This window comes from Lates calcarifer, linkage group LG15 (assembly GCF_001640805.2).
Source record: "Lates calcarifer isolate ASB-BC8 linkage group LG15, TLL_Latcal_v3, whole genome shotgun sequence".
NCBI classification, from domain to species: domain Eukaryota; kingdom Metazoa; phylum Chordata; class Actinopteri; family Centropomidae; genus Lates; species Lates calcarifer.
Genome location: NC_066847.1, coordinates 1,936,583 through 1,958,793, shown reverse-complemented (window position 1 = coordinate 1,958,793; position 22,211 = coordinate 1,936,583). Strand labels below are relative to the sequence as shown.

General features: G+C 45.2%; 1 protein-coding gene across 12 annotated transcripts in view; it reads right to left on the bottom strand.

Annotated features, from left to right (window-relative positions):
* The window catches only part of mef2d (myocyte enhancer factor 2d), an 81,027-nt gene that overhangs the window by 43,636 nt on the left and 15,180 nt on the right, over positions 1–22,211 (bottom strand). For 10 of the 12 annotated variants that reach the window (XM_018678678.2, XM_018678683.2, XM_018678685.2 and 7 more), the window contains exons 2-3: positions 7,025–7,433; positions 949–1,152 (exon numbers count right to left, since the gene is read on the bottom strand). In XM_018678678.2, the coding sequence (XP_018534194.1) occupies positions 949–1,152; positions 7,025–7,078 (258 nt within the window). In that variant the 5' untranslated portion in view covers positions 7,079–7,433. Of the gene's footprint in view, positions 1–948; positions 1,153–7,024; positions 7,434–17,858; positions 18,274–19,151; positions 19,909–22,211 lie in introns of those variants that run through there. The other 2 variants (XM_018678680.2, XM_018678679.2) reach the window with 2 other exon arrangements.

The window sequence follows — 22,211 nt, the reverse complement described above, 5'->3', positions numbered from 1 at the left end:
ACTGCAGCATACACGGCTCGCTGAATCATACCTAACCATCTCGTGTTCAATTCATGAGAGGGCCATTATGTATAAAAGGGTCAGCAAGGCATGTGAATGTGCTCCGTGTTCGCCTGACGAGCTGCAGCGAAGCTTTTTCCCACAGGGAGGAAAGACGTTAGGAAAAAATGTATTCCTATTACAAAAACAGAAAAATGGAGCTAAATGATTGCCCTCACATCTTCTCTTCTAACCTCACCGCCGACCCCTCTACCAGTCAACATGCAAATGAATAAACATTAGTTTTCAGCTGCTCGGCAGGCTCTTCCCGTATCTGGTGGCCATTTTGTGCCGAGGTGGTTTCCAGTCGGTTGTAGGCGTCGTGCTTTGGCTTGTTGCTGTTGTTGTTGTTGTTCCTGCAGAGGTCTCTGGGTAACAACGGGGCCGATGCCAGAGGGGTAAGGAGGGGAGGAGGGGTGAGGCCCAGCTGTCCCTACCTCTGCCCTCTCTGTAAGCTAGCAGGCACCGAGCCAGAGTACGACCATAAACACCACCAGGATAAACTGGACTGGACTGAACTGAAGCAGCCTGGACCGGAGTAAACTGCACAGGACAGGAAGGAACCGGACTGGATTAAATAGACTGGATTTAAGGGGAGTGATCCTCCTGGTCCAAAGATATTGGGCCAGTCAGTAAAACAGACTGGACTACAATGAACTGGACTGGCTTTGATAAAGTGGACTCAACTTAATTAAGTCTGAATGAGTCTGGAGAGAACGAGATTAGATTAGTTCAGATTAAATCTTAATGTTCCCACTGGGGAAAATAAACTCTTGTACTGGTAAGATGCAAAAACAAAGAGCAGCATCAACAGTAACTAAGAATATCACAACCTGATATTTCCACATTCAGACACAGAGTATGATCACAGTCGTTTCCTCTTTCACTGCATCCCCCTCCACGCTTTACCTCGATGATGTCGGCGTTGGTCCGGCTCTCGTGCGGCTCGTTGTACTCGGTGTACTTGAGCAGGACCTTGTCCATGTCGGTGCTGGCGTACTGGAACAGCTTGTTGGAGTGGTTGAAGATGATGAGGGCGATCTCGCAGTCGCACAGGACGCTCAGCTCATACGCTTTCTTCATCAGACCGAACTTCCGCTTGGTGAACGTCACCTGGGTGGAGGGAGACGGAGAGGACGAGCGGAGAGTTAACAGAGCTTTTACAAAACTTTTTGTCTATTAAGAAATTATGCAACACACTGTAAAAAAGTTCCTCTTAACTCATTTACATTGAACATTTTCTATTAGAATGAAGTGTCTGATGTAGTGACAAGAGGAGTTATCTCTCAGTTTTTACTGAGACAAAACATACATGTCTTGAAGGGGGCCCTTTGTCTTGAATGTTCTAGCCCAGCGAGCAGGATTAGAGATCTTTATTGTGAGAGCTGTTTTCAGGGGCTAACATCTTCTCACGGGACTGCAGAGTGTGAAAATGAACAAACGGACAAGCTGCAGACATTTAGAAACGACCGACTGATAACCATCTTCATTTCCCACCAAATTTCCCTCCAAACTAAAACCACATAAGCTCAGTTAAAAATAAACAGACACTTAAAGTAGACATTAAGCCTTTTCACAAACATGTCTGGCTTAGAGCACCAGAGAAGAAGCCAACTTTCTGTTTCTGCGATGGTTGGCTTTGTGTTTCAGTTCACACACCACAGGATTTATGATCTGCCTGTTGTTACTCTCATTATTACTGCATGTGTTGGCAGTGACATGTGTTTGTGATGACCACACCACCATAAGAAAGTCAAGATACATAATAAGTGTCTCTAAACACGTCAGCTAAGGTTGATATGTTCAGTCAGTCATACACTTTGCAGACATGGACCCTTGTGAAAGTAAAGGAAATGTCAATAAGAGAATTAATGAATGTTTGGTTTTTAAAAATCTAAAAGAAGCAGTGACCACCTGAGCTCTTATCGTCAGTCAAACAGTTCCTTTAAGGTTCGACCTCAGCTCAGTGATACCTGTTTATCCTCAGTTAAACACAAGGTGATTTTTTAATTGATCACTGTTCTATCGTCATACACTGACATCTTGGAGCGGAAACAGGACTGACTGTATGAGAGTACGGCGTGTTAAACATACCAGATAGAGACATTTTGAGGAAACAGACTTCTAGACAGAGTGTCTAAACATGCTGTCTTTAAAGTACTCGGTTTGCATTTTACACACACACACACCAGGCTCACTCTTCCCTCCACACACTCCTCTCTCCCGTCACATTCACTCTCCTCGTCGTTTTCACACTCTGTTATGCTCTTTTCCATGCTCTCTTTCTATGTCACACACTCTCTCCCGCTCTCTTTTCCACACTCTCCTTCTGTCACACGTTATTTCTCTCTTTCCCTCACACACAAACACACACACACACACACACACACACACACACACATTTGTACGAGCCCTCTCGGTTGTGAACAAGCAGAACAGAGCTGGGAGTGTTGCTGAAGCACAGGGTCCCTTGCTGTCTGTTGGTTGGCTTTAGAAGCGCTTCCCTGCTATAACCAACTGGTATTTACAATCCGGGGAGATTTGGCTTTGTTTGGATTAAACACACAGGATTGCACAAACACAAACACACACAGGGAGAGAAAGATTAGGAGGAGAGAAAGAAGGAAAAGCTTCAGGTACTGCTACAATATCTGGAGTCTGATACAGGACGAATGGAAAGGAAATGTGTGCAGACGAGGCGCAGGAATTAGCTGAAGGTGTTAAGGCTGAAAGGTTTGAGGCACGCGATCCTCTACTCTGATTTACCACCAAATACCTGCAGAGCTAACTGCAGCCTTAGTTAATGCTAATGAGCTAATATTAGCATGCTAACATGTGAAACTAACCGCTGTGCAGCCTCACAGGACCGTTAGCATGGCTGTAGACTTCCTTACTCAGCCCACAGCCAACTGTTTTTTTAATCAAGACATAAATCTTCTGAAAACACCTTACAGAAATATAGTTTCATTTCCTCCAACAGTCTAGAAGACTAAGTCTTAATTATTGATATGCTAAAAGGTGCTGGATTGGACTGCACAGATGTGAGGTTTAAATGGAGGTTTTTAAAGGGAGGAGTAAATGTAACTATAACTGTAATTTTCCACTTCCATGTAAAAGTACTTTTATTTTGCTGCCAGTAAACAGCAGATTTAACTGAAGCTGAGTTTAGAGGCAGGTGGATGCAGACGGTCTTTAAGGTTCAAACTGTCTGCTAATGATAGAGCTTCGAGGGTTTACCTGCCCTGATACAGTTTATTTCCTGGCCTGAATACAACTGCGATGAATTGAATAAGTAAAGAAAGAGAGGGAAAGATGGAGAGGTAGAGATTAGATAGAGACACATAGAGGATGAAAGCGAGAAAAGCAGTCATGTGAGACCTCCAATCTCTCCATCTTCCTCTCCCTCCATCACTCCATCTCTCATATCTCTTGATCCTTTTTGCTTTGGCGCCCGACATGTTTAAGCCTCCCCTGTCCCTCCTTCTCTCTCCTTCCTCCCTCGCCTCTTATTTTCTCGCCCTCGTTTTCTCTTCCTCTCTACTCTCTCGCTTTTTTCCACATCCTCCCTGCCTCCCTCCCCTCCCCTCCTCCCCCCTCCCTCCTTTCGCGCTCGCTCACTCATTGCTTCCTGCTGCCACAAATCAAATTATATCGGGGTCGTATCCATGGGCAACCGACTCCCCTCCTCCCCTCCTGCCTCCCCTCCGCCCCCCATTTCCCACCTCATCACACACTGCTACCATCATCTTACCTCCCTTCATCTCTCTCTCTCTATCTCTCTGCCTATCTACATATCTCCCCCTGCTCTTCCTCCCTTCTCTCTCTCACACACAGAATGAGCAGATAAATTATGTGGCGATGTTGGAAAGGGAGGAAATTACGGCTGTGCAGGAGGACAAGAGGAGTTGGTGATGAAGAGACAAGCCACTGAAAACAACAACTGCTCTCCTAACAAATTATAAGGTCATCTACCGGTGCAGAAAACAACCAAAACGGGTCCAAACATCCTGAAAAAACATGTTTTTTTCTTCTCAGAAAAAGTACTCAGCAGGTCTGAGACTTTGGGTCCGAGTTTCGATCCTGGTGTTTGCCACAAAGGATAAACAAGCTGGAGGTAATTGACATTAAGAGCAGAATTGCCAGGTAACCAATGGCAACTGAAGAATAAGACATCCTCACTGAGGAAAGAGAGAAAGGGGGCGAGTGGTTTCATTTGTGTGTGCGTCTTGGCAAGGTTGTGGCTGTGTGGCAGATGGATGAGGAAACTTTCATTTGCTAGCTTACAGTCCCGCTCACACAATCAGGTCTGAACAGTCGAAGAGAGATACTGATCCTCACCACGCAGCTTTTAGGTTTCGGTATCATTTTGAAAGTATCGGTGATCGTGGATAAAACAAACTTTTCTCTTAACGATTACTTCAACGTTTATTCATTTCAGGCATCCAGGGTTTCAGAGGTAAAAGTCCCATGACTAGGTGACTGACTACTGAAACTACGACTCCCAAGGTGCATTCAAGTAAAGGAAATTCTGTCACACAAATCACTAATTTACTACATATTACACTGTAGAAAACTGATTCACGATTCACGTTCACAATCTGGGTGAATAATAGTGAGGTTGATTTCAATGTTGTTTCTGAAAAATTGTTTTTGTTGCATCAGTTTGGTTTGGCAGTCTGGTTTAGACAGCTCGAAATACCACAATACCCATGAGCTTTAGCTGTTGTTGTTGCAGTTGGGAACAAAACACAGCACTGTAGTTAGTGAATTCTTCCAAAACTGGTCCAGAATCTGAAAGTTGAACTCAAGTAAAATGTTTGTCAAGTTTCTGTAAAACCACATTTTTATCCTGCGCTCAGCGTTTAGGCGAGAAAAGCTTTAAGCTCTGTGACGTTTGGTACCAAAACACTCCTTGATTTCCGTCTTAAAATCTAATCTTTAATCTTCATCTGCGCAGTCTTGAACTGTTGCCTTTTGAACAAAGAACCAGATATTTTCCATCACAGTTATTAACCTTTTGTTCTGATGATTCAACCAAGGGTTTGTCCATCAACTGTCAGTCATCCAGTAACGCTGTCGATTCATAAAGTGACTCTCAGGACTCCTCAGTTTCCTCAAACTTTGCATTCTGCCGGATGCTGTGCAGCTGTTACTTGGCATGAAAATGATTAGGATTTTATGGTTTTTCTAGAAGCAGAACATTTTTCCTCTGACCTCTCCCTGCTAAAAAGGGTCAGTGAGAAGTCAACCCTTTGACTCTTTGATTTGACAAACACTACGCAAAAATAAAAACCCATCGAATCGGTCCTGTTCACCGTTCTTTCTCATGTGTCTGGAATGTGGTATTTGTGATTCTGTCATGTTTCCAGCCGGGGCCCACACTCTGAACGCTGTTTATTTTGTGGAGCTTATGGCAGCATCTCTGAATCAACACGTAGGAGGGTGACGGGCTGCATGTACTCCAAAATTCATTTGATTTCCTTTCACAAGCTGCACTGTTCATTAGCTGCAGCAACACAGAGCAAAGCGTGTAAAAACCACTTATTTCTTTACCAGCTTAATACTCTGTTCCACTTCAAACAGCAGACTGTTGCTGAATGTTGCTGAGAGAAGAGCTGAATCCTATTTCACCGTGTAAATTGCTCTGGATCAGAGCATCAGATAAATGGAGAAGAAATGAAATCTAAATGCTGAGTGCAGTTTTGGTTCAGTATGAGCTTTAAAATGTCATCACCCCGGTCAGGTTGCTGCGGTGATTAAGAAACCATTCGCTGCTTGTTAATCACCTGATCGCGGTCGATGAGTAATCTTTGATTCTGACACTATGACCATGTTTTACCACAGAGTGCATCACCTTATTGACAAACTGTTTGACACCTGATACAAACGCTGGCTCCATTAACCACAGCCTGTCCGACCAGAAATAGCTTTACCCCCCTGCCCCCTCCTCCTTTATGTCCAATTGTGTGCTGATGAATAACAAGCCATCATACTCCGCTGACCCCCTGCAGGCGCCGTTTCCTCTCCTTTATGGAAACGCAACCTGCTAAGATTGATGAGGAGAAAACTGAAGATGATTTTCCACAGCCTACGGCCACCTCGCTCTCACACCGCTCAGGTCTTATTCAGCCAGGCACCTTGTTTCTCTCCCTCTGCTTCTCTCCGTCTTGTTTTTCTCCTCTCTCTCGGCTTTTTGAAGGTGGGCACGTCAAATCCATTACTCAATCTGCTCAATGGAGCGAAGCCCATTTACCAGTTGACTCATTTTAGATGGATCATTTACCCTTTCATCCTCTCTGACAATGCCACTGATGTAACCAAAGGGACTGAGGCTGTTTTTTTTGGGGGGGGGATGGGGGGGTATCATACTTTCTCTTTCACTGTAGGCAGTACTGTGGGGGGACTCATGATGGCTCTGCAGAGTCATATGAGCCTCATAAAACATGATGCTACTATATTGTTCTGTTGTGGAACAGCTACAGTGCTGTTCATGCCACATGTGAAAGCAGAAAGGATCCCTGTGGGAATTTGTTATTGCATGAGTTAAACTTTTCTGTCACCACAGTGGAATGTGGAGGAGTGAAAGTGATCATTTCTCAAATCTGAGCAGGATGGACGAGAGTAACACCTGGTTATACGCAGAGTTAAAGCTGGGTACATGAACTAACTGTGTCATTTAATGCATCATGATGAAACCTACAAGTGTCCAGAACAGCTTCAGCTTCTAAACTCTACAGGAGGGATGGAACATTGTTATCATTCAACATTCTTCAGGTGGTGTTTTGTTGATGGTGGTGAAGAGCGAGCAACAAAATCTCCCTCATGTCTCTATAGAAGCATCTGAACTTGTTGTTTTTCTCCACTCATTTACTGAGGTTTTTCCTTGTATTTGTCACCGTCCTGTGTTGTTGTTGCTCTCTAACCTGATCACCGATGCAGCTGCTAGCTGACTCTGATATTGTTTGCTCACTTAACTGGTACTAACCTGTCTGTTGCGTTCGTCTGTGATCCTCTGAATCTGAATCTTTTTCCTCCCCATGTTGCCGGTGTCGTGGTGGGAGGAGCAGGGGGAAGCGGCAAGGTCAGAGGTCACAGATGACTGTCGTCGTATTTCTTCCTCCTCCTAAAGTCTCTAATGTCTGTCAGTGTGTTCTCTCCGTGCGCGCTGACTCTGGTGGAAGCAGCCGAGCAGGGAGGCTGTCACCCCGTAGGTTTAAACCAAAAAAAAAAAAAAGAAAAGAAAAAGAAAAAAGGAGGGAGAAGGAGGAGAGGAAGAGTGGGGTTCAGTGTGCGGTGCCCTCTTCAGATCATGGTCCTGTTTCCGGGAGCAGGTCATCCACACTCAGCCTGAACTGGGATCCACTGCCCTCCCCTTCACCTCAGCTGGGCAGCTCCTGGAAAACAACACAGAGGCATTGATGAGACTGAGCGAGAGAGAGAAACTCTGAAAAGGGGCAGAGAGGCTTTGTTTGTATACTCTGACCCACTTTAACTACTACAAACACTGTCTTTGCCTTGACCCCCTCATATATGAGGGAATAAATGATGCAGCAATGCATTTGAGGCTGCCATCAAATCAGAAGCACACAGGGCTGAAACATGAAGGGGGTGGGGGGGGTGGGAGTGTTTGTGGTGCTACACGCAGAGCAGGAGGCCCTCAGGGGCCCGCGAGGAGGGAGGCTGTGCTGTGTCAGCTTCATTAGAGGCATCACCGCCACATCAGTGATCTGCTGGTCGCCCGCGGCAACCGGCTGCCCGGGCCGGGGCCGCCTGACACGCCGAATGTGAATCCCCAATCGAAGGCAGAGCGGAGAGGAGTCACACAGTCTGTGGATTCTACATATTTTCCATCTCCGAACACTGTCCTGCTCTGTGCTCATTTCTTGACAGGAAACAGGTTTAAGTCTGGGTTTAACGTGATGTGTGTTGATAGTGGCAGCGGAATATGACAGCTGACACGACACTGGAAGGAAATTATTCCACATTCAACTGCACAAAATATCCAAACACGTGGTCGTTAGGATTAAAAAGCAATTTTCCTTTCCATATTCAGATTTTCCAAACTCTTATTATAGATGCCTGACATGTCTGCGAAGCAGGTATGAGTGGGCAGATTTCCACCGATGACACTCAGCGTTTAAAAACAGGCTGTCCTGTGCTGTTTTGTGTCCGGTAATAACATTACGCCTTATTACCTAAACTGAACGCCGGCCTAATTCTCTGTGACACAGAGAAAGATAAAGAGTGTAAAAACGTGTGTCTAATTCACCGTGCATCTAACTAACCATGAAATAAGGGTGGTCTGCGATACGCTGCGATGCCTGATCAAAAACAGGATGGGTGCATAATGTGTTTCAAAAAGGGCAGAGCAGAGGGAAAAAGCCCAGAGTGTTTCTGCAAATTCATGCAAACTCATGAATGAATGAGAAGGCGGCAGCAGCCCAGGAATGGCAACAGAGGCGAGGACCGTTTTAGGCCCCGTTACTACTATTTGTGGTTCAGCTTTAAAAATAGCGCTCTATATATACATACAGACTGTCTGTACACACAGCACAGCACACACACACACACACACACACACATGACGGTGGGAGCCAAGTGGCAGCATTACAGAGCTGAAGCATCTGGAAAGCCGTGAGTGCAGACACCACACCAGCTCTCCAGCATTGTTTGCATTCCCTCTACCTGGGAGAGCACCAGAAGAAGAACGCCCTCTATTTACATCCATTCTTATGAAACAAAGAACGTGAAATAGTCTGTCATGGGACTGACAGTCCTTTTGTGCTGCTGTGGGCGATGCACAGCACACTCGGTTAGAGTGGATGCAATTGGCTTAGCTTTGGCGATGAGTTGCTCATGAATTATGCACTGATGGAGGAGAGTGGAGGGGGGCTTGAAGAAAGAGGGAGTTATGAGTGTCATAATTGTTTTGTAAAAAGGCTTGATGAAGAAGTGGAGGCTGCCTGAGCCTGGTTTCTACATGGAAAATCTACAGAGAGCTGCAGGAACCGAATGTACAAACTATTGGCAACATCTTTATCAGATTCAGTTCCAGCCCCTTTAGCACAATCGTTTTTTAAAAATGCATCTTTAACTCCTCTGATTCTCTTCATCTGCATCTCTGAGGATTTAATAGAGAGATCAGTGAAGGATAATGAATTCTACCTGCATCACCTCATTAGTGTAACTCTGGAAAAGAGTAGGTGTTCCTAATATGTTGTACATTCATTCTTTTCATTCAGTTTCAAATTACACGAGCAGAGAGGTTTTGGTGGCATATTTGAGCTAAATAATAACGAGGTGTGTGTTCATTCTCTCTCAGCCGTCATTAGCCACAGAGTGAGCGGGGGACTCGGTGGTGAAGTTCAAAGGCAGCGCGCTGAGGGATATGTCTTTAGGCTGTGGGCTGAACACACATGAAAAGGCTGCTTTATCTGCCCGGGGTGGTCAAGTCTCGACCTTTTACCCTTCATGCTGCCGGAGCTCGCTTCCCATGTCTGATGTCAGGCAGAATCTCTGCGCTCACATGGGAAGCGGAGGGCCTGGAGTGTGTCTGCTGCCTCGCTGGGCAGGCAGGAGCGACAGACAGGCTCTGGACAATGAAAAGATAAACGCTGATAATTAGCAATCTACAGCAGACCCAGATTAGAACCCCGGGGAATGCCTAAAAACGTTAAGACGCTTTATTTCACAAGGGGCCAATGACAAGCTCTTCTTTTACATTTTATAACAGGGAATATGGACATAAAGGCACAAAGTGGAGCAAAAGAATCCAGATCTTTTGAGGAAACTGCACAAACGTTAAAAGTGCAGCGGCTACATCCACATCTCTGCAGATGCTAGAATATTACATCTGTGGAGATTTGATGAAAAATGAATCATCCCTGTGGATAAACTCTGCAACTCTGTGTTGATAAAGATCAGTGATGCCTCTTCCCAATCTAATGCGAGATGATTTCATGCACATTTGTATCAAGCTAGTCAAAAAAGCCTTCAATGTACTTGCAAAGTATTTCTACATCATTTTAGCTCTTCCCTGTAATTTGGATTGGCGTCTTGGTGTCTTCAGAAAATGTACCTGGACAAAACAAGGAAGCTTTAAATCCACCTAAAGAGCTACCAGCCTGAATATATGAGACAAACACAAATTAGCTTTAAATGTCTGAGATATAACAAGTACTAAGAAAGATATTATTCAACAGGGATAACAGCGTATAACTGGCAAAAACCAAATCTAGGCAACAAAAAGTGTCTTAACTGAGCATTAGAAAAAAGAAACAGAAACACTATCACTGTACTAATGTGTCCACTAAGCTTTAGAGAGGGCACATCAGGTCATAGCCTCGGGCAGCCTACAACAAAGATTAGTCCATAAAAGAACAGTTAGAAAATGTTACATCGCATCATTATCCCTGACATCTGTTGCTGCGGCCATTAAACATTTCAAAGCTTCAATCTCCTGTTCCAACGACGTGGGTGGAAAGCCATGAGCCGCGAGGGCAATATTCCGATTTCAACATCAATTCATGAGGAGAAAATGAACAGGGATGTTCTTATTCGGCTGTAAAGTTGGACACAGTCACTGCTGGAAGCTTCCAGTACGACTAGTCTTCTACAGATGGACAACAAGCTTCCCTCGGGCAATCAGGGGTTAAGTGACTTGCTAAAGGGCACGTCACCCAGATTTTCCCGGTCGGTCGAGGTTTGTGAACTGCTGACCTTCCTCCTGACAACCTGCCTTGCCGTCCTCTAGGGCTGCCACTGCCCTCGATATTACTGATACATCGCCACCAACGTTTCTGCCACAGGCTGAATGTGTCACAACCTGCAGGGGAGTGGTGCAGGGCTGAGACTGAGTCATGACACACAGAAAAAACCAACACACACTCTCTGAGGGAACACCTGTGCTTTCCTAAATCATCTGAGTGCACTGTATATGGCCACGCTGCTTCAGACAGCTTCAGCTGTGCCTGAAAACACAGGATCACTGACTTCAGGAAAACCTCTTCACAGGACACAACAAAGATTAGAACTGTGTCTGTTCTGTTCTGTATTTTTACTGTGTGGATAATTGTCACCTCATTTTTCCGACCCTGCGGGATTAAGATCATCACAGAATCAGACAGGTTGCTTCTGGGCGACTGACCCTGTCCTGCAGCCTGAACCGAGCTGCAGTGATTTATTTTAAAGGTGTCAAAATAGGTTCATTTGGTTCGCTCCCACAAACACTAGCCTCACTTTTCTTGACTTTAGGTACACTCAGCGGCGTGTCCTTTAAATAGAAAGGAACCCAGCTGACTAATATTTATTTATTGTGCTGGATTCTGTTGAGTAAACAGAACTGTTCACTCAAGAGCATTGCCAACACTTGGAAAAAACAACAAAATACAGTTACATTTTAAGTAAACTTTACAAGAAAATATGAAGTAAACAAAGTTTAAGTTTACATACCTTTTAAAATACAATTTCTAAGCAGGTTTACGGACATTCACTGACATTAAGATGAGGCATCACGACAAACCTTTGGACCAGGTCTAAAACTATTTTCAGTCATTTCAGATGAGGGTTAAGTCTCTAATACAACACTGAGCATCAATATATCGGTCAGGCTGAGGTGTGTGTTATCTATCTGTGCTCCTGCATGTGTGTGTGTCTTCCTGCATGTCCATCCTTTACTGCCCTGGTGTGTTAAGTGGTAGCAGCCTGGAGCAGAGAGATAACAGTCAGTGGTAGGGGGGCTGGTAGTTGCGAGGCAGAGAGGGTGATGGTGAAGGTGGTTGTCTGCTGCTGGAGCCATGCCAGAGGACTGCTGAGAAATCCATCACTTTTCCCACTCAGCACCAACATCTGCCGAGCCTGACCGCGACCAGCTCCACTGCAGACCCCCACTGTACCATCTGCACCAGCCCCAACTGTGATTACACCAACCTCCACTTCTCCTGTTCTTTACGGGTGGAGCGAGGCGCAAATGCTGCTGATGTTGTAGGAATTGTCTGAAACATCAACGCAGGTGCATGTGCTCATGCCAACTGTGATGAATGCAAGTGAATTTAATTACCTAGCAGGGATGTTAATAAGAGAGAGACGCAGACACAGGGTCATATTAATGCAAAGCTACAGATACAGACCCAATTCAAAACAGATAAAGCTACCAAAAAACGATTTTACTCTAAAGCCTTCACACGGAGAAACAACTACAGCCACTTCCAAATCACACTCGTCCAGCCAAAGGAAATAACTGAGGCAGTAAACAGGCTTATTTGCAAGAAAATGCAGCCATTAGAGTTGTTAGCAACGCCAGAGTGAGACAGATAATCCTGACCCTGAACCCAGGTCCACAATCACTAGTATTTCAGCGAAAAATGCATCCTTCTTAAATTTGCCCTATGAATCGCTGGCCATTGTTTACTAATGTTGATACTGCAGTTGGTGTTTCTGGGCTAACACTTAAATGACCAAAAAGGGAGGAAATGTAGATTTCTTTTCACTCCACTGTCAATAAATGTTCACTGATTTGAATTCAGGTACAACTGTGAATTGAAGGCGTGAAAACGTGATCTGAAAAATATCTGAATCTGAATCATTTCTTGTAAGACATTACAGATTATGTATCTGTAGCCAAACTGCTGCTTCACAAGTTTAGTTTTGTCGTGTCTGGAAGGAAACACATCTGTTTTAATAAAAGCTCAATGAATCAACAATGTCTCAGTTAATTAAGGCTGGATGCACAGAGAAGTATTGCCAACAGTGCAGCTTAAAGGAGAGGAGTCCAAGCCAACCTTCTGTTATTGAACACACTCTGGAGCCAAATCAGTCAGTGCTAAAAATATACATGTTACTCTGAGGCATGCTGGATGAACGTGTCCAACAAATAGCAGAGGTTGTGTGTCATGACGTCTTTACAAATCATGTTAACTGTTGATGAAATGTATGAAAAATGCTCATATCAGTTAGCATGCTGTATTGGCAAAATATCTCAGGAGTCACCTCGAGATCTGCAGAGGACTTCAAGGCGTCAGGTTTCAAGAGGAGGGCGACCTGCCTGCGTGTAGCTGCCGGAGTCATGACCTCTGCAGCGGGCTATCAAAATGACTGATCTGTCCCTCACACTCAAGTCAGGGCGGATCAATATTTCACCAATATTCATTCATCACTCAGCGTCCACTCGAACCAGCCTGACGTGATGGACGAAGCACGAGATGACAAATGATGCTCCGCACAACTGGGAATCACATGAAATCAAATCAGCAGGTGTGTGACGCTCTGAACAGAAACAATCTGAGGGTTCGGACTGTCGGTCTGACAGAATGAAACCACAAACCACCAGCCTCAGCTCGGAGAAGATGGCTCTGATCATGCCTTCAAGATATCATCTCGGGCTTAGAGAATCCTGAGGAAATGTCACGTATTACAAACTGGGGACGTGACATTTTAAAGATGTGGGTGTTCACCAGGCTGGGAGGTGTCTAATCAAATTATGCTCTTGAGCTGCTTTATGTGGGATTAAGTGGTTTTTGGAATTTGGCCCGTTCTTGCCGCTGAGGTCAGAAAACAGCTCAACTTCTTCCTCAACATTGTCCTCTGTCTCTGGTGAGTCCCCCAACTTTACCAAAGTGCAACTCTAAATTGCTGGAGTGCTCCTTTAAGCTGCACATATCTGCATGTAGAGCTGCTGTCATCATGAAGGCATTAATGCCAGGGTTCATACACAACCCGCCAGCATGGAGGTACACTGTAATCATGAATCAGGTTTTAGGAGGGAGGGGGCAAGAGGAGAGAGCTTGTTCCTCATTGGGGCACAGACAGAACTGCCGATGGGGTCGAAGCTGGAGGCCTTGGGGGGGGGGGGAGTTTGGCGTCTAGCTGGGCCGCTGAATTCCCTCATCTGACCTGGTGAGGCTCGGTTTGCGGCCCAACCTTGAGGGTGTTCTGCCAGCACCAGCTGTGTGATATTTACAGCCTGTTGCCTCATGTTCCCGGGCAACCATTGGACACGGCTCCCGCCACACTCAGGCTTCAGTCACCCAGCATGCATCTCTGCTATATCAACGATACCCTATGGCTGATTTTGTGGCAGAAGCATCAGCAGGTGGAGTGAAGGGGTGGATGGAGCTGCTGGCCTCATATCTGAAGTCTGGCTTGTAACTGTTATTGTGCCTGTGCGTCTACGCTGCCAACCCTGGCAGTGGAATATGATCTCCCCCTCCCCCTCCTCCTCTTAACCAATCATGGGTGAGACTTTGGAGAGGTGGGGGAGAGAGGGGAGGGCTGATGCAGTGCAAGGGCAGCACTTCTGAGGTGGTGGTTTGGGGGATGGGACGGGATGGGAGGGGTGCTAAAGAGACGTGTGCCTCTCGGCTCGTGAATCACGCCCGCGCTGCCGGCCCGCTGTCAATACCGCAGTCTACCCGAGCACGTACACACACTCCCAAACACATACATAAAAACAAACAAACCCACACACTTAACACAGGGCGCCCTAACTGCCACTGATCTACTGTTTGTGCTCAAAGCCTCTGGCATGAATACAGCAAAAATACCCTGATAATACCCATAATACACCCATGCACGTACATTTGAGTGCACACACACAGACTCACAATCATGCCTTTTGTCCAGCAGCTCAGAGCATGTGGAGCAGAGACGACTTGTTGGCAGGTCTCACAATACTTTTAGTGTGGTTTCTTGTTGACTCCGAGACTTTCCCCTGTCACTGCATCAGCAGCAGCGTGGACTATGCGGTTTGACCTGTCAGGTTACATCACTGCTGAAGGTAAAGAGAGACGCACCCATCCCCTGAGAGGTGTGAGATGATTGGAGGAGCCGGAGGAACAATGGAGGAGAGAGATCTTACAGTTAGGAGAGGATTTTTCTGTTTTTCTGGTTCGTTGGCACCGAAGCAGCTCACCTGCCGAGGTTTCCAATCGGACCACCAATGCTACAGACGCTGTAATAAAAGGTGCCCAGATTTTTCATTATCAATTAACCTGATAATGTATTTAATAATCATTCTACTAAATCAAGATGTCCTGATCTTTATGATCAGGGGCTGAAGGACCGACCTCTGCTAAAATAAAGCAGTGAAAATAAGGTGTCAGCCTACAGCTGTTTCTTTCAGTGTGACAGATACATATTTAATCAATACTTCGGTAAATATAAGCATCAGATGGGAGACAGAATTAGCCGATATCCAACGTCAAAGGACTCAGATCAATAAGGGCCAAAAAAAAACAAACAAAACATAAACGTCAAGAATGGTGAGAATGTCTGTCACAAGTTCTTAGAGCCCGAGGCAACATCTTCAGACTGTTTGCTCTGTTCATTCCAGGCACAGATTCACGTCAGTACAGTATAAAAAAATCTGTTAGTGCACTCTCACAACATGGCGGACAGCAACTGATGATTATTGACATGATAGACTCCTGTGTTCATAATTAGTTCAATTAGTCGTTATGCTGATGAGGTCTTCAAATTGCTTATTTGACCTGGAGTTGAGAGAACCTCAACTAAACCTGTCTTCCATTAATTATCTGTCTGTGCTGTGCTTATCTAGTGCTGAATCAATTCATCAATGAACTGACAGTAAAGTACTCATTAACTGTTTTCAAGATCAATAATCATTTTAGTCATTAATGATGAACAGTTGCTGGTTGTAGAGTCTCAAATGTGAGGATTGTTTTCAGTTCATCACTGGAAACTGAATATTTCTGAAGACGTCCACATAAACTCTCAGAACATTTTATATTGTAAAGCAAGTGAAACTGATAATGAAAATAATTATTAGCTGCAGCTATGAGCTAATTAACTTCCTAACAGAGGTTCGACTACCAGTGTCAACTCTGCCTCTGTGTTATCACTGTAAATTGTGTAACCACATTCTGATAAAAATGAGTTACTCTAACAATGCCCTTGTTTGTCTCGCTGTCTGATCACTGATGATCTCTAGAATCTTTTCCATCAGGACGAACAGCGCAGTGTTTTGGAATGAACCTCCTGAGATGTAAAATAAGTTTTTTAAGGCGGTTTGCAGGTTCCCTCCCTCACAGCTTTTCTCATTGTCTCAAATCTGCAGTAGCAAAACAACAAAAGGTCTGCGACAGAGAAAAATGCCTTCGAGACAAAACACTGATGACATCAACGTGACACTTGAGGGTGTGCAGGCCGGACTTGACGTGCGTAATATGAACGTTTGGCATCAGCAGTCAGACACGTTCCCATCGCCTCACGCCGGGGCCAGACAGGTGAGATGAAGACAACCGACACGCTGTTTATCACAAGTGCTATCAGGTTTATTTTCATGAATGCAGGTGAGTGGGAGGAGGAATGCTGCTGTTTTAAAAACAATAACACCTGCCTATTTTTAGCGTGCACCACAAAATGGTTTGTGAGAGTTATCCATCGTTAAGTATGAAATGTGGGCACCGCAAGTATGCTGAAGGCACTCAATAATAATAAACACTCAGCCGAGAGTCTGCCACACACACACACACACACACACACACAGCTGCTCTGAGGAGTGAACTGCAACCCTTTCAGCAGATTAACCCTCCCTGAAGAAAACAGGTCTTTTGCAGTGACACTGAATAAACTGACTCTGTCGTGACTGTTTATGTGTGTGGTCATTTCGAGGGGCGAGCTCCCTCAGCTCAGAGAGGCATCTTTCAATCTGGCCACAGGAGATGGAGCCAGGGAGGCTTTGTTGTCAAGATACCCTTCAAAACAAGTGTTGAGCAGCTGCTTGGAGACCTGCGAGTCCGCCCGCTCTTCGACTCGGTGTTTTAAAATGAGGCAGGCGACCAGGCGAGCCCATGAAAATGTAGAAACAGGCATGTGTGACAGTATTGTAACAGCGCTGAGCGAGTGATTCAACACCTCAAGATGCTGAAATTAAATGCTAGCTTCTATAGCATCGGGACACACAGAAGATTCATGTAGCCATCTCTCACAGATCTGTAGTTCGGGCGAGTGATCCTTTAAATCCTGAGATATGGAGGCAGACAGATCATTTTTGATGTAAGAAAATAAAGATAATGCTGCTGTCTCCTGAGCTCTGAAGGAATACCTCCAGGCTACTGAGCATAGATAAACAACTTCCTGTTATTTACCTTCTGTTTGACTGACTTGGCTTTGAAAAGCCAAGATATGAGCAGAGAGAACACCAAGGTCAAAGTAAACCATCAACTACGCATCTTCAAAGTATTATATCGGTGTGTGCTTTTGAAGCCCACATTATGGTTTTAACAGGTGTCAAGGGCACTCACTCCACACATTAATGGCCATGTAAGCCTTCAATTCAAGAAAGAAAAAGAACAGGTGTGATGTTATGAGCTGCTCGACAACACAAGCCATCAACCATAAATCTTCACAACAGCCCCCCACCCCCCCACCTCGATCCTCTCTCGGCAGATTTCGGGGCTGGGGAAGATGTCAGCTTGGCGGCTGACGACGGTGAACAGGCCACACAGCGAGTCACCTCGCACTCCTCGCTATCTACCTCGGAAAGTCCTCAGAGGCGCCAGCAGGGCACCCCACTGATGGCTTACAGGACTGATTAGAGAAAGCTAAAAACATTTCTGTGACTGTCTCCTCAGCACTTCAAATCAAGCAGGAGAAACTTCAAAAAAAAAAAGGTTAGCTTCAGCCAGAAGAGAGGCGATGTGAACACTTAAAAACATCAAGTTTGACATTTTCTCTTGAAGTAATTATGGTTTTAAGCAAAGCGGGGTTCGTGTCAATTCAAACCAATTACAGCGGGGGGGTAACACACACACACACACACACACACTCAGAGCTGCAGTGTCTCGATCGGTCGCTCTTACCGTCAAAGATACCAAAAGGTGTTATGGAAGTGCTCTGACACAAACAGAAGAAGAAAAAAAAAAGGTCTGGATTGTGGATTGAGGCCAGTTAATTTGAAAAAGAGCTCCGAGTACGAGATAGTCCACGTCACTGATCGCAGAGGGAAACGGAGAGAAGAGAACGAGGGTCCAACTCAGAGCAGCACATGTGCCGCTCTACCATCCACTGCTCAAGTGACAACTGCTGCTGGAACGCCTCACTCTGGACGCCCCAAATTACCCTTCTCACTGGACACCACCACTGTCAGCCCCCCCTCCTCTACTGCTGCTGCTTCTTGTCACCCCCCACCCCCACCAAACACTCACACAGCACACTCACCCCCCCTCAGCACCACCAAACCCCTCCCAGGTCACCCTTTGCCCTAATATGCCTTCAGCAACTGCCACCAATTCATCAGTGTCCCTGTTGGCAACTGAGGTGTTTGTCAGTCGGCTCTTTAAAGAGATTTTTTTCTTCAGTCCATTTACTACAAATCATGTTTGCTTAGCATCACAGCTAATCATTTAGTATGTAGCACATTTATTGGTTTATCTCTGTATGATATGAAAATCTGAAACTCCTAAATTGTTAAGGGCTAATGAGGTGGAGACTTTTCAAACCATTAATCATCAACAATTTTTAAGAATCAAATACTAATTTAAATCATTTATCAAGCAAAGACACCGAACATTCCCTGGTTTCAGCTCATCAAATGTGAAGGTTGATTTCTCTGTTTTCTAGGAGTGTGAACTGAGCAGCTTTGGGCTCTGGACTGTTGGCTGGACACAACTAAGAAATGTCGGCTGTGAGAACTCAAAAAAATAAATAAATAAATCCACACATTTCATAAACAAAATAATTGATTAACTGTCACTGGGAGACTATACTGGATGTGTTTGAAAATATGTAGTGTGTAAATGATAAGGAGCTCAAGCTTGAAACACTGTAGAGTGAGTGTGATGTGTGTGTGTGTGTGTGTGTGTGTGTGTGGGGAGCATGAGGGAGTCAGTAGCTGCCTAGCTGAGCGTGTCAGATCCTCGCTGCACACCAATCTGTCCCTGGTGCACATGTGAGTGTACATCCTGCATTTGGATCATGAGCTGCTGGCAGTGGGACGGCAGCTGCCTACATACCTTTTGTTCCAGTGGACCCTTCAAGCCCCCCCCCCTCCTCTACCGCCCCTGAAATCTATACAAACACACACACACACACACACGCTGCACTACCCCACACATATATACTTGCATGCTCAGCTGTCGGGGAGTTCAACGCACCGGTAATGTCTCGTGCCGCTCGGCCCAAACTCTCTACACTTGTTTTAAAAATGACTCCTGTGCTGTCAAACTCCGCCGGCTGCACCGCCACATCTCCCATCCCTGTCAGCTCCGATGAAGACCGCCACTGACGCCTCTGATCTGACGCTACGTCCAAAGCTGTGGCAATCAAAACCCTCATAGATCTGAACTCGGTGAGATACGGTAAGATGACCGCAGAGAGGACTTTAAAAGGAGAGATTCGCCGTCTGTGACTGTTTGCAACAGTGGCTCCGCTTCCCAAGGAACGGTTCTCAGCCCATGCCCTTTCCTGACCTTGAAATCTCAGAGGGGGCTGGGGGGTGTGGGAAATGGGAGGCCAGGAGTCTGCTAAACAGTTGTGTCATTGAGTTTCCACACAGCACAGTGAATGTATGTATGAGCGCAGGCATGTCTGTGCCCAGAGTCCAACGGGTTAAACAAGGGGCAAAAATTCCAATGACCAATTTGGTCTTGAAGCAGTAACTTATATGGATAACTCTGTGAGGGGAGGGTGGAAAAAATGAACTCCCTCCTCTCCTATCAGGAGCAGGAAATCTGCCCACGGATGGGAAAAATATACAACACCGCTAAACACAACAATCATAATGTCAGAGCACTGAGGACACAATTACTTCCACAACAAACACAAGTGCTCAGTGACGGCCTTATCTCGCTGCCCCTTCTCCAGGTTTCCCCCTGTTTGCCATCCACATTTGTTGTGTGTGTGTGTGTGCGGCTGCCTGTGGGCCCTCCATGTTGAACACACAGTGTTGGCCCGCAGCCTGAAATGGGGATCTATGAGCTTACCTCCGCTCTTCCTGAGACAAACGCGAGCGTTGGCCAAGACTGTGTGGTGCTGGCTACATGTGGTGGGGATCCGGCACTGAGGAGAGGTGGGGGAGGCACAAACACCGAGAGAAAGGATATCTGTTCTCTCTTCTTTAACCGAGCGGTGAGAGGAAGCAGCTACTTTGCCCAGAGGCAAGTGTATTTATGTTGAAAGGAAACACACAAGCGTATAAGCTCCAGCTCTCGCAGTGATAAACATCCATCCATGTAGCTACAGATACTTGGGAACAGTGAGGCAGAAAGATTTGTTTTTGTGTTTTGTTCTGTGTGGAAGGTGTGCCACATGACTGATGCACCGTCACAAAGAAAAACTCAAGAGCTTTTGTTGAGGACAAGCTTATTTGGTACTTTGTCTTTGTATGAAATGACTAATAGGTTTGTGAATAAACATGATATGCTTTCAAGGGTTTGACAGTGAATACCCTGATTATGCAAATCTGCCTCCCTTCGGAGGATGGGGTAAATTAAAAAAATGACAAAGCTTTTCTCTGGTGTGGCACTAGTGTGAGCTTCTCTCTTGTGTGTGACCTACATTATTGAGGAATTCTCCACATTTTTGTCACACTCTTGACAAATCTCGCAGCACAATACAGCTCACAAGATGAACGTTTCCAAAAGAAAACACACATCCGCACAACAAGGCTCTCTCATTACTCCACTTCTTCCTGCGCCAGCATCCAGAGCAAATCTGAGCCTGGATTCAAGTGTTGTCTAAACCTGCCCAGGCTTCTCTTTAATCAACACTTTGACTGCAGAAATATGACAGTGATACAATTAATGTTTTACTTGTTCTTCACGTTGTGGTCCTCTGTGATCACAGCTGTCCCAAACTAATTCACAGCCCGTTTTCACCCACTCACGTCTGCACCATCAAAGACGTTATGATCTAATATCAACACAGGGTTGATATTAGGTGAAACCACAGCCTATGCATTGGTGAAGATGGGATATTTGTGTTAAATGTAAATGTAAATGTTGTAATGTTTTCAGAATAAACCATCCTGGTGTTAGCTAAGACTGCAACTAACGATTATTGTCATCATAATTTACTTGCAAACTCAATTAATCAATCATTTTGTCTATAAAATGTCATTGAAGTCCATGGAAACATGCTGATTAAATAAGCCTCTGACATTTGTTTAAACTGAAGAGGAAGATCTGAGGGAACATGGCAGACCTGCTCACCCAGCCTGCCTCTCCCAAACCGGGGAAATTTGGTATCTCCCAGCCCCCGGAGCTGTCACAGCTAAAGGTTAAAGGTCAAGAGCAGCAAGACGAGCCCTAACAGACGCAGCAACCTGTTCCCTTCAACTGTCTGCCTCACTCAGCTGCCACCACAAAGGCTCCAAGCCCTCCACTTTTACCATTCACTCGGACACTGGAACAGCTTCAGGGGCACATTATTAATGTCCAGGTTTTTGTTTTTGGCTGAATCTTTCTCAAAATACCCATCTCAACTGTTCTCTTTATGATTAAATCACTTAACTCCCATTCATTTCTCCATTTCATAATAAGAAAAACAAGTATCTTAAGCCTCCCTGTGTACAGTATTCTGTTTGTGTATGTGTGGTAGTAAGCTCTTTCTGTTCCCTGCCAAGTGACTTATGGGAAACAGGACCTCACTGTGTTATCCTAATTAATGCTCTGTGCTTGTTGCTATATTATATTTTAATCTATCAAGTAAATTAAAGCCATAAATCACTCAACACCTGTGACTCCCACGCCGGCAGGACCGACTGCAGCGTGGAGAGTCGGCAGACATTCAGCTTACGCTACAGGAAAAATAACAGTAGACGTCTAGATTCAAACACATCAAGTGAAATGTGTTTAAATCAGGTGGTTAAAGCTGGCGTCGAATGTCGGCTTGGATTTGTTGACTTGTTTGTTCTTTGACTAGATACAGTAATCCATGACTTTTAAGTTGCAGCCCAAATATAAGAGTTTGTAAAACAGGAAGACAGTGATCCGTCTGGTATACAGAAGGTCAAAACAAACAGCTGAAAACACAAAAACCGCATCAAGGAGTCCACCAGGTCTCCAACAGAATCACAATCCACCAAACTTGTTGTGGCGGTGCCACGCGTCACATTTTCCTCACCAGATCTGGAAACGTTGCTGCCAAAATGTCCAGCTGTTTGTTCTTGTTTTCAGGAACAAGAAATCTTTTTGATGTGCGAACCAAAAAGTTTC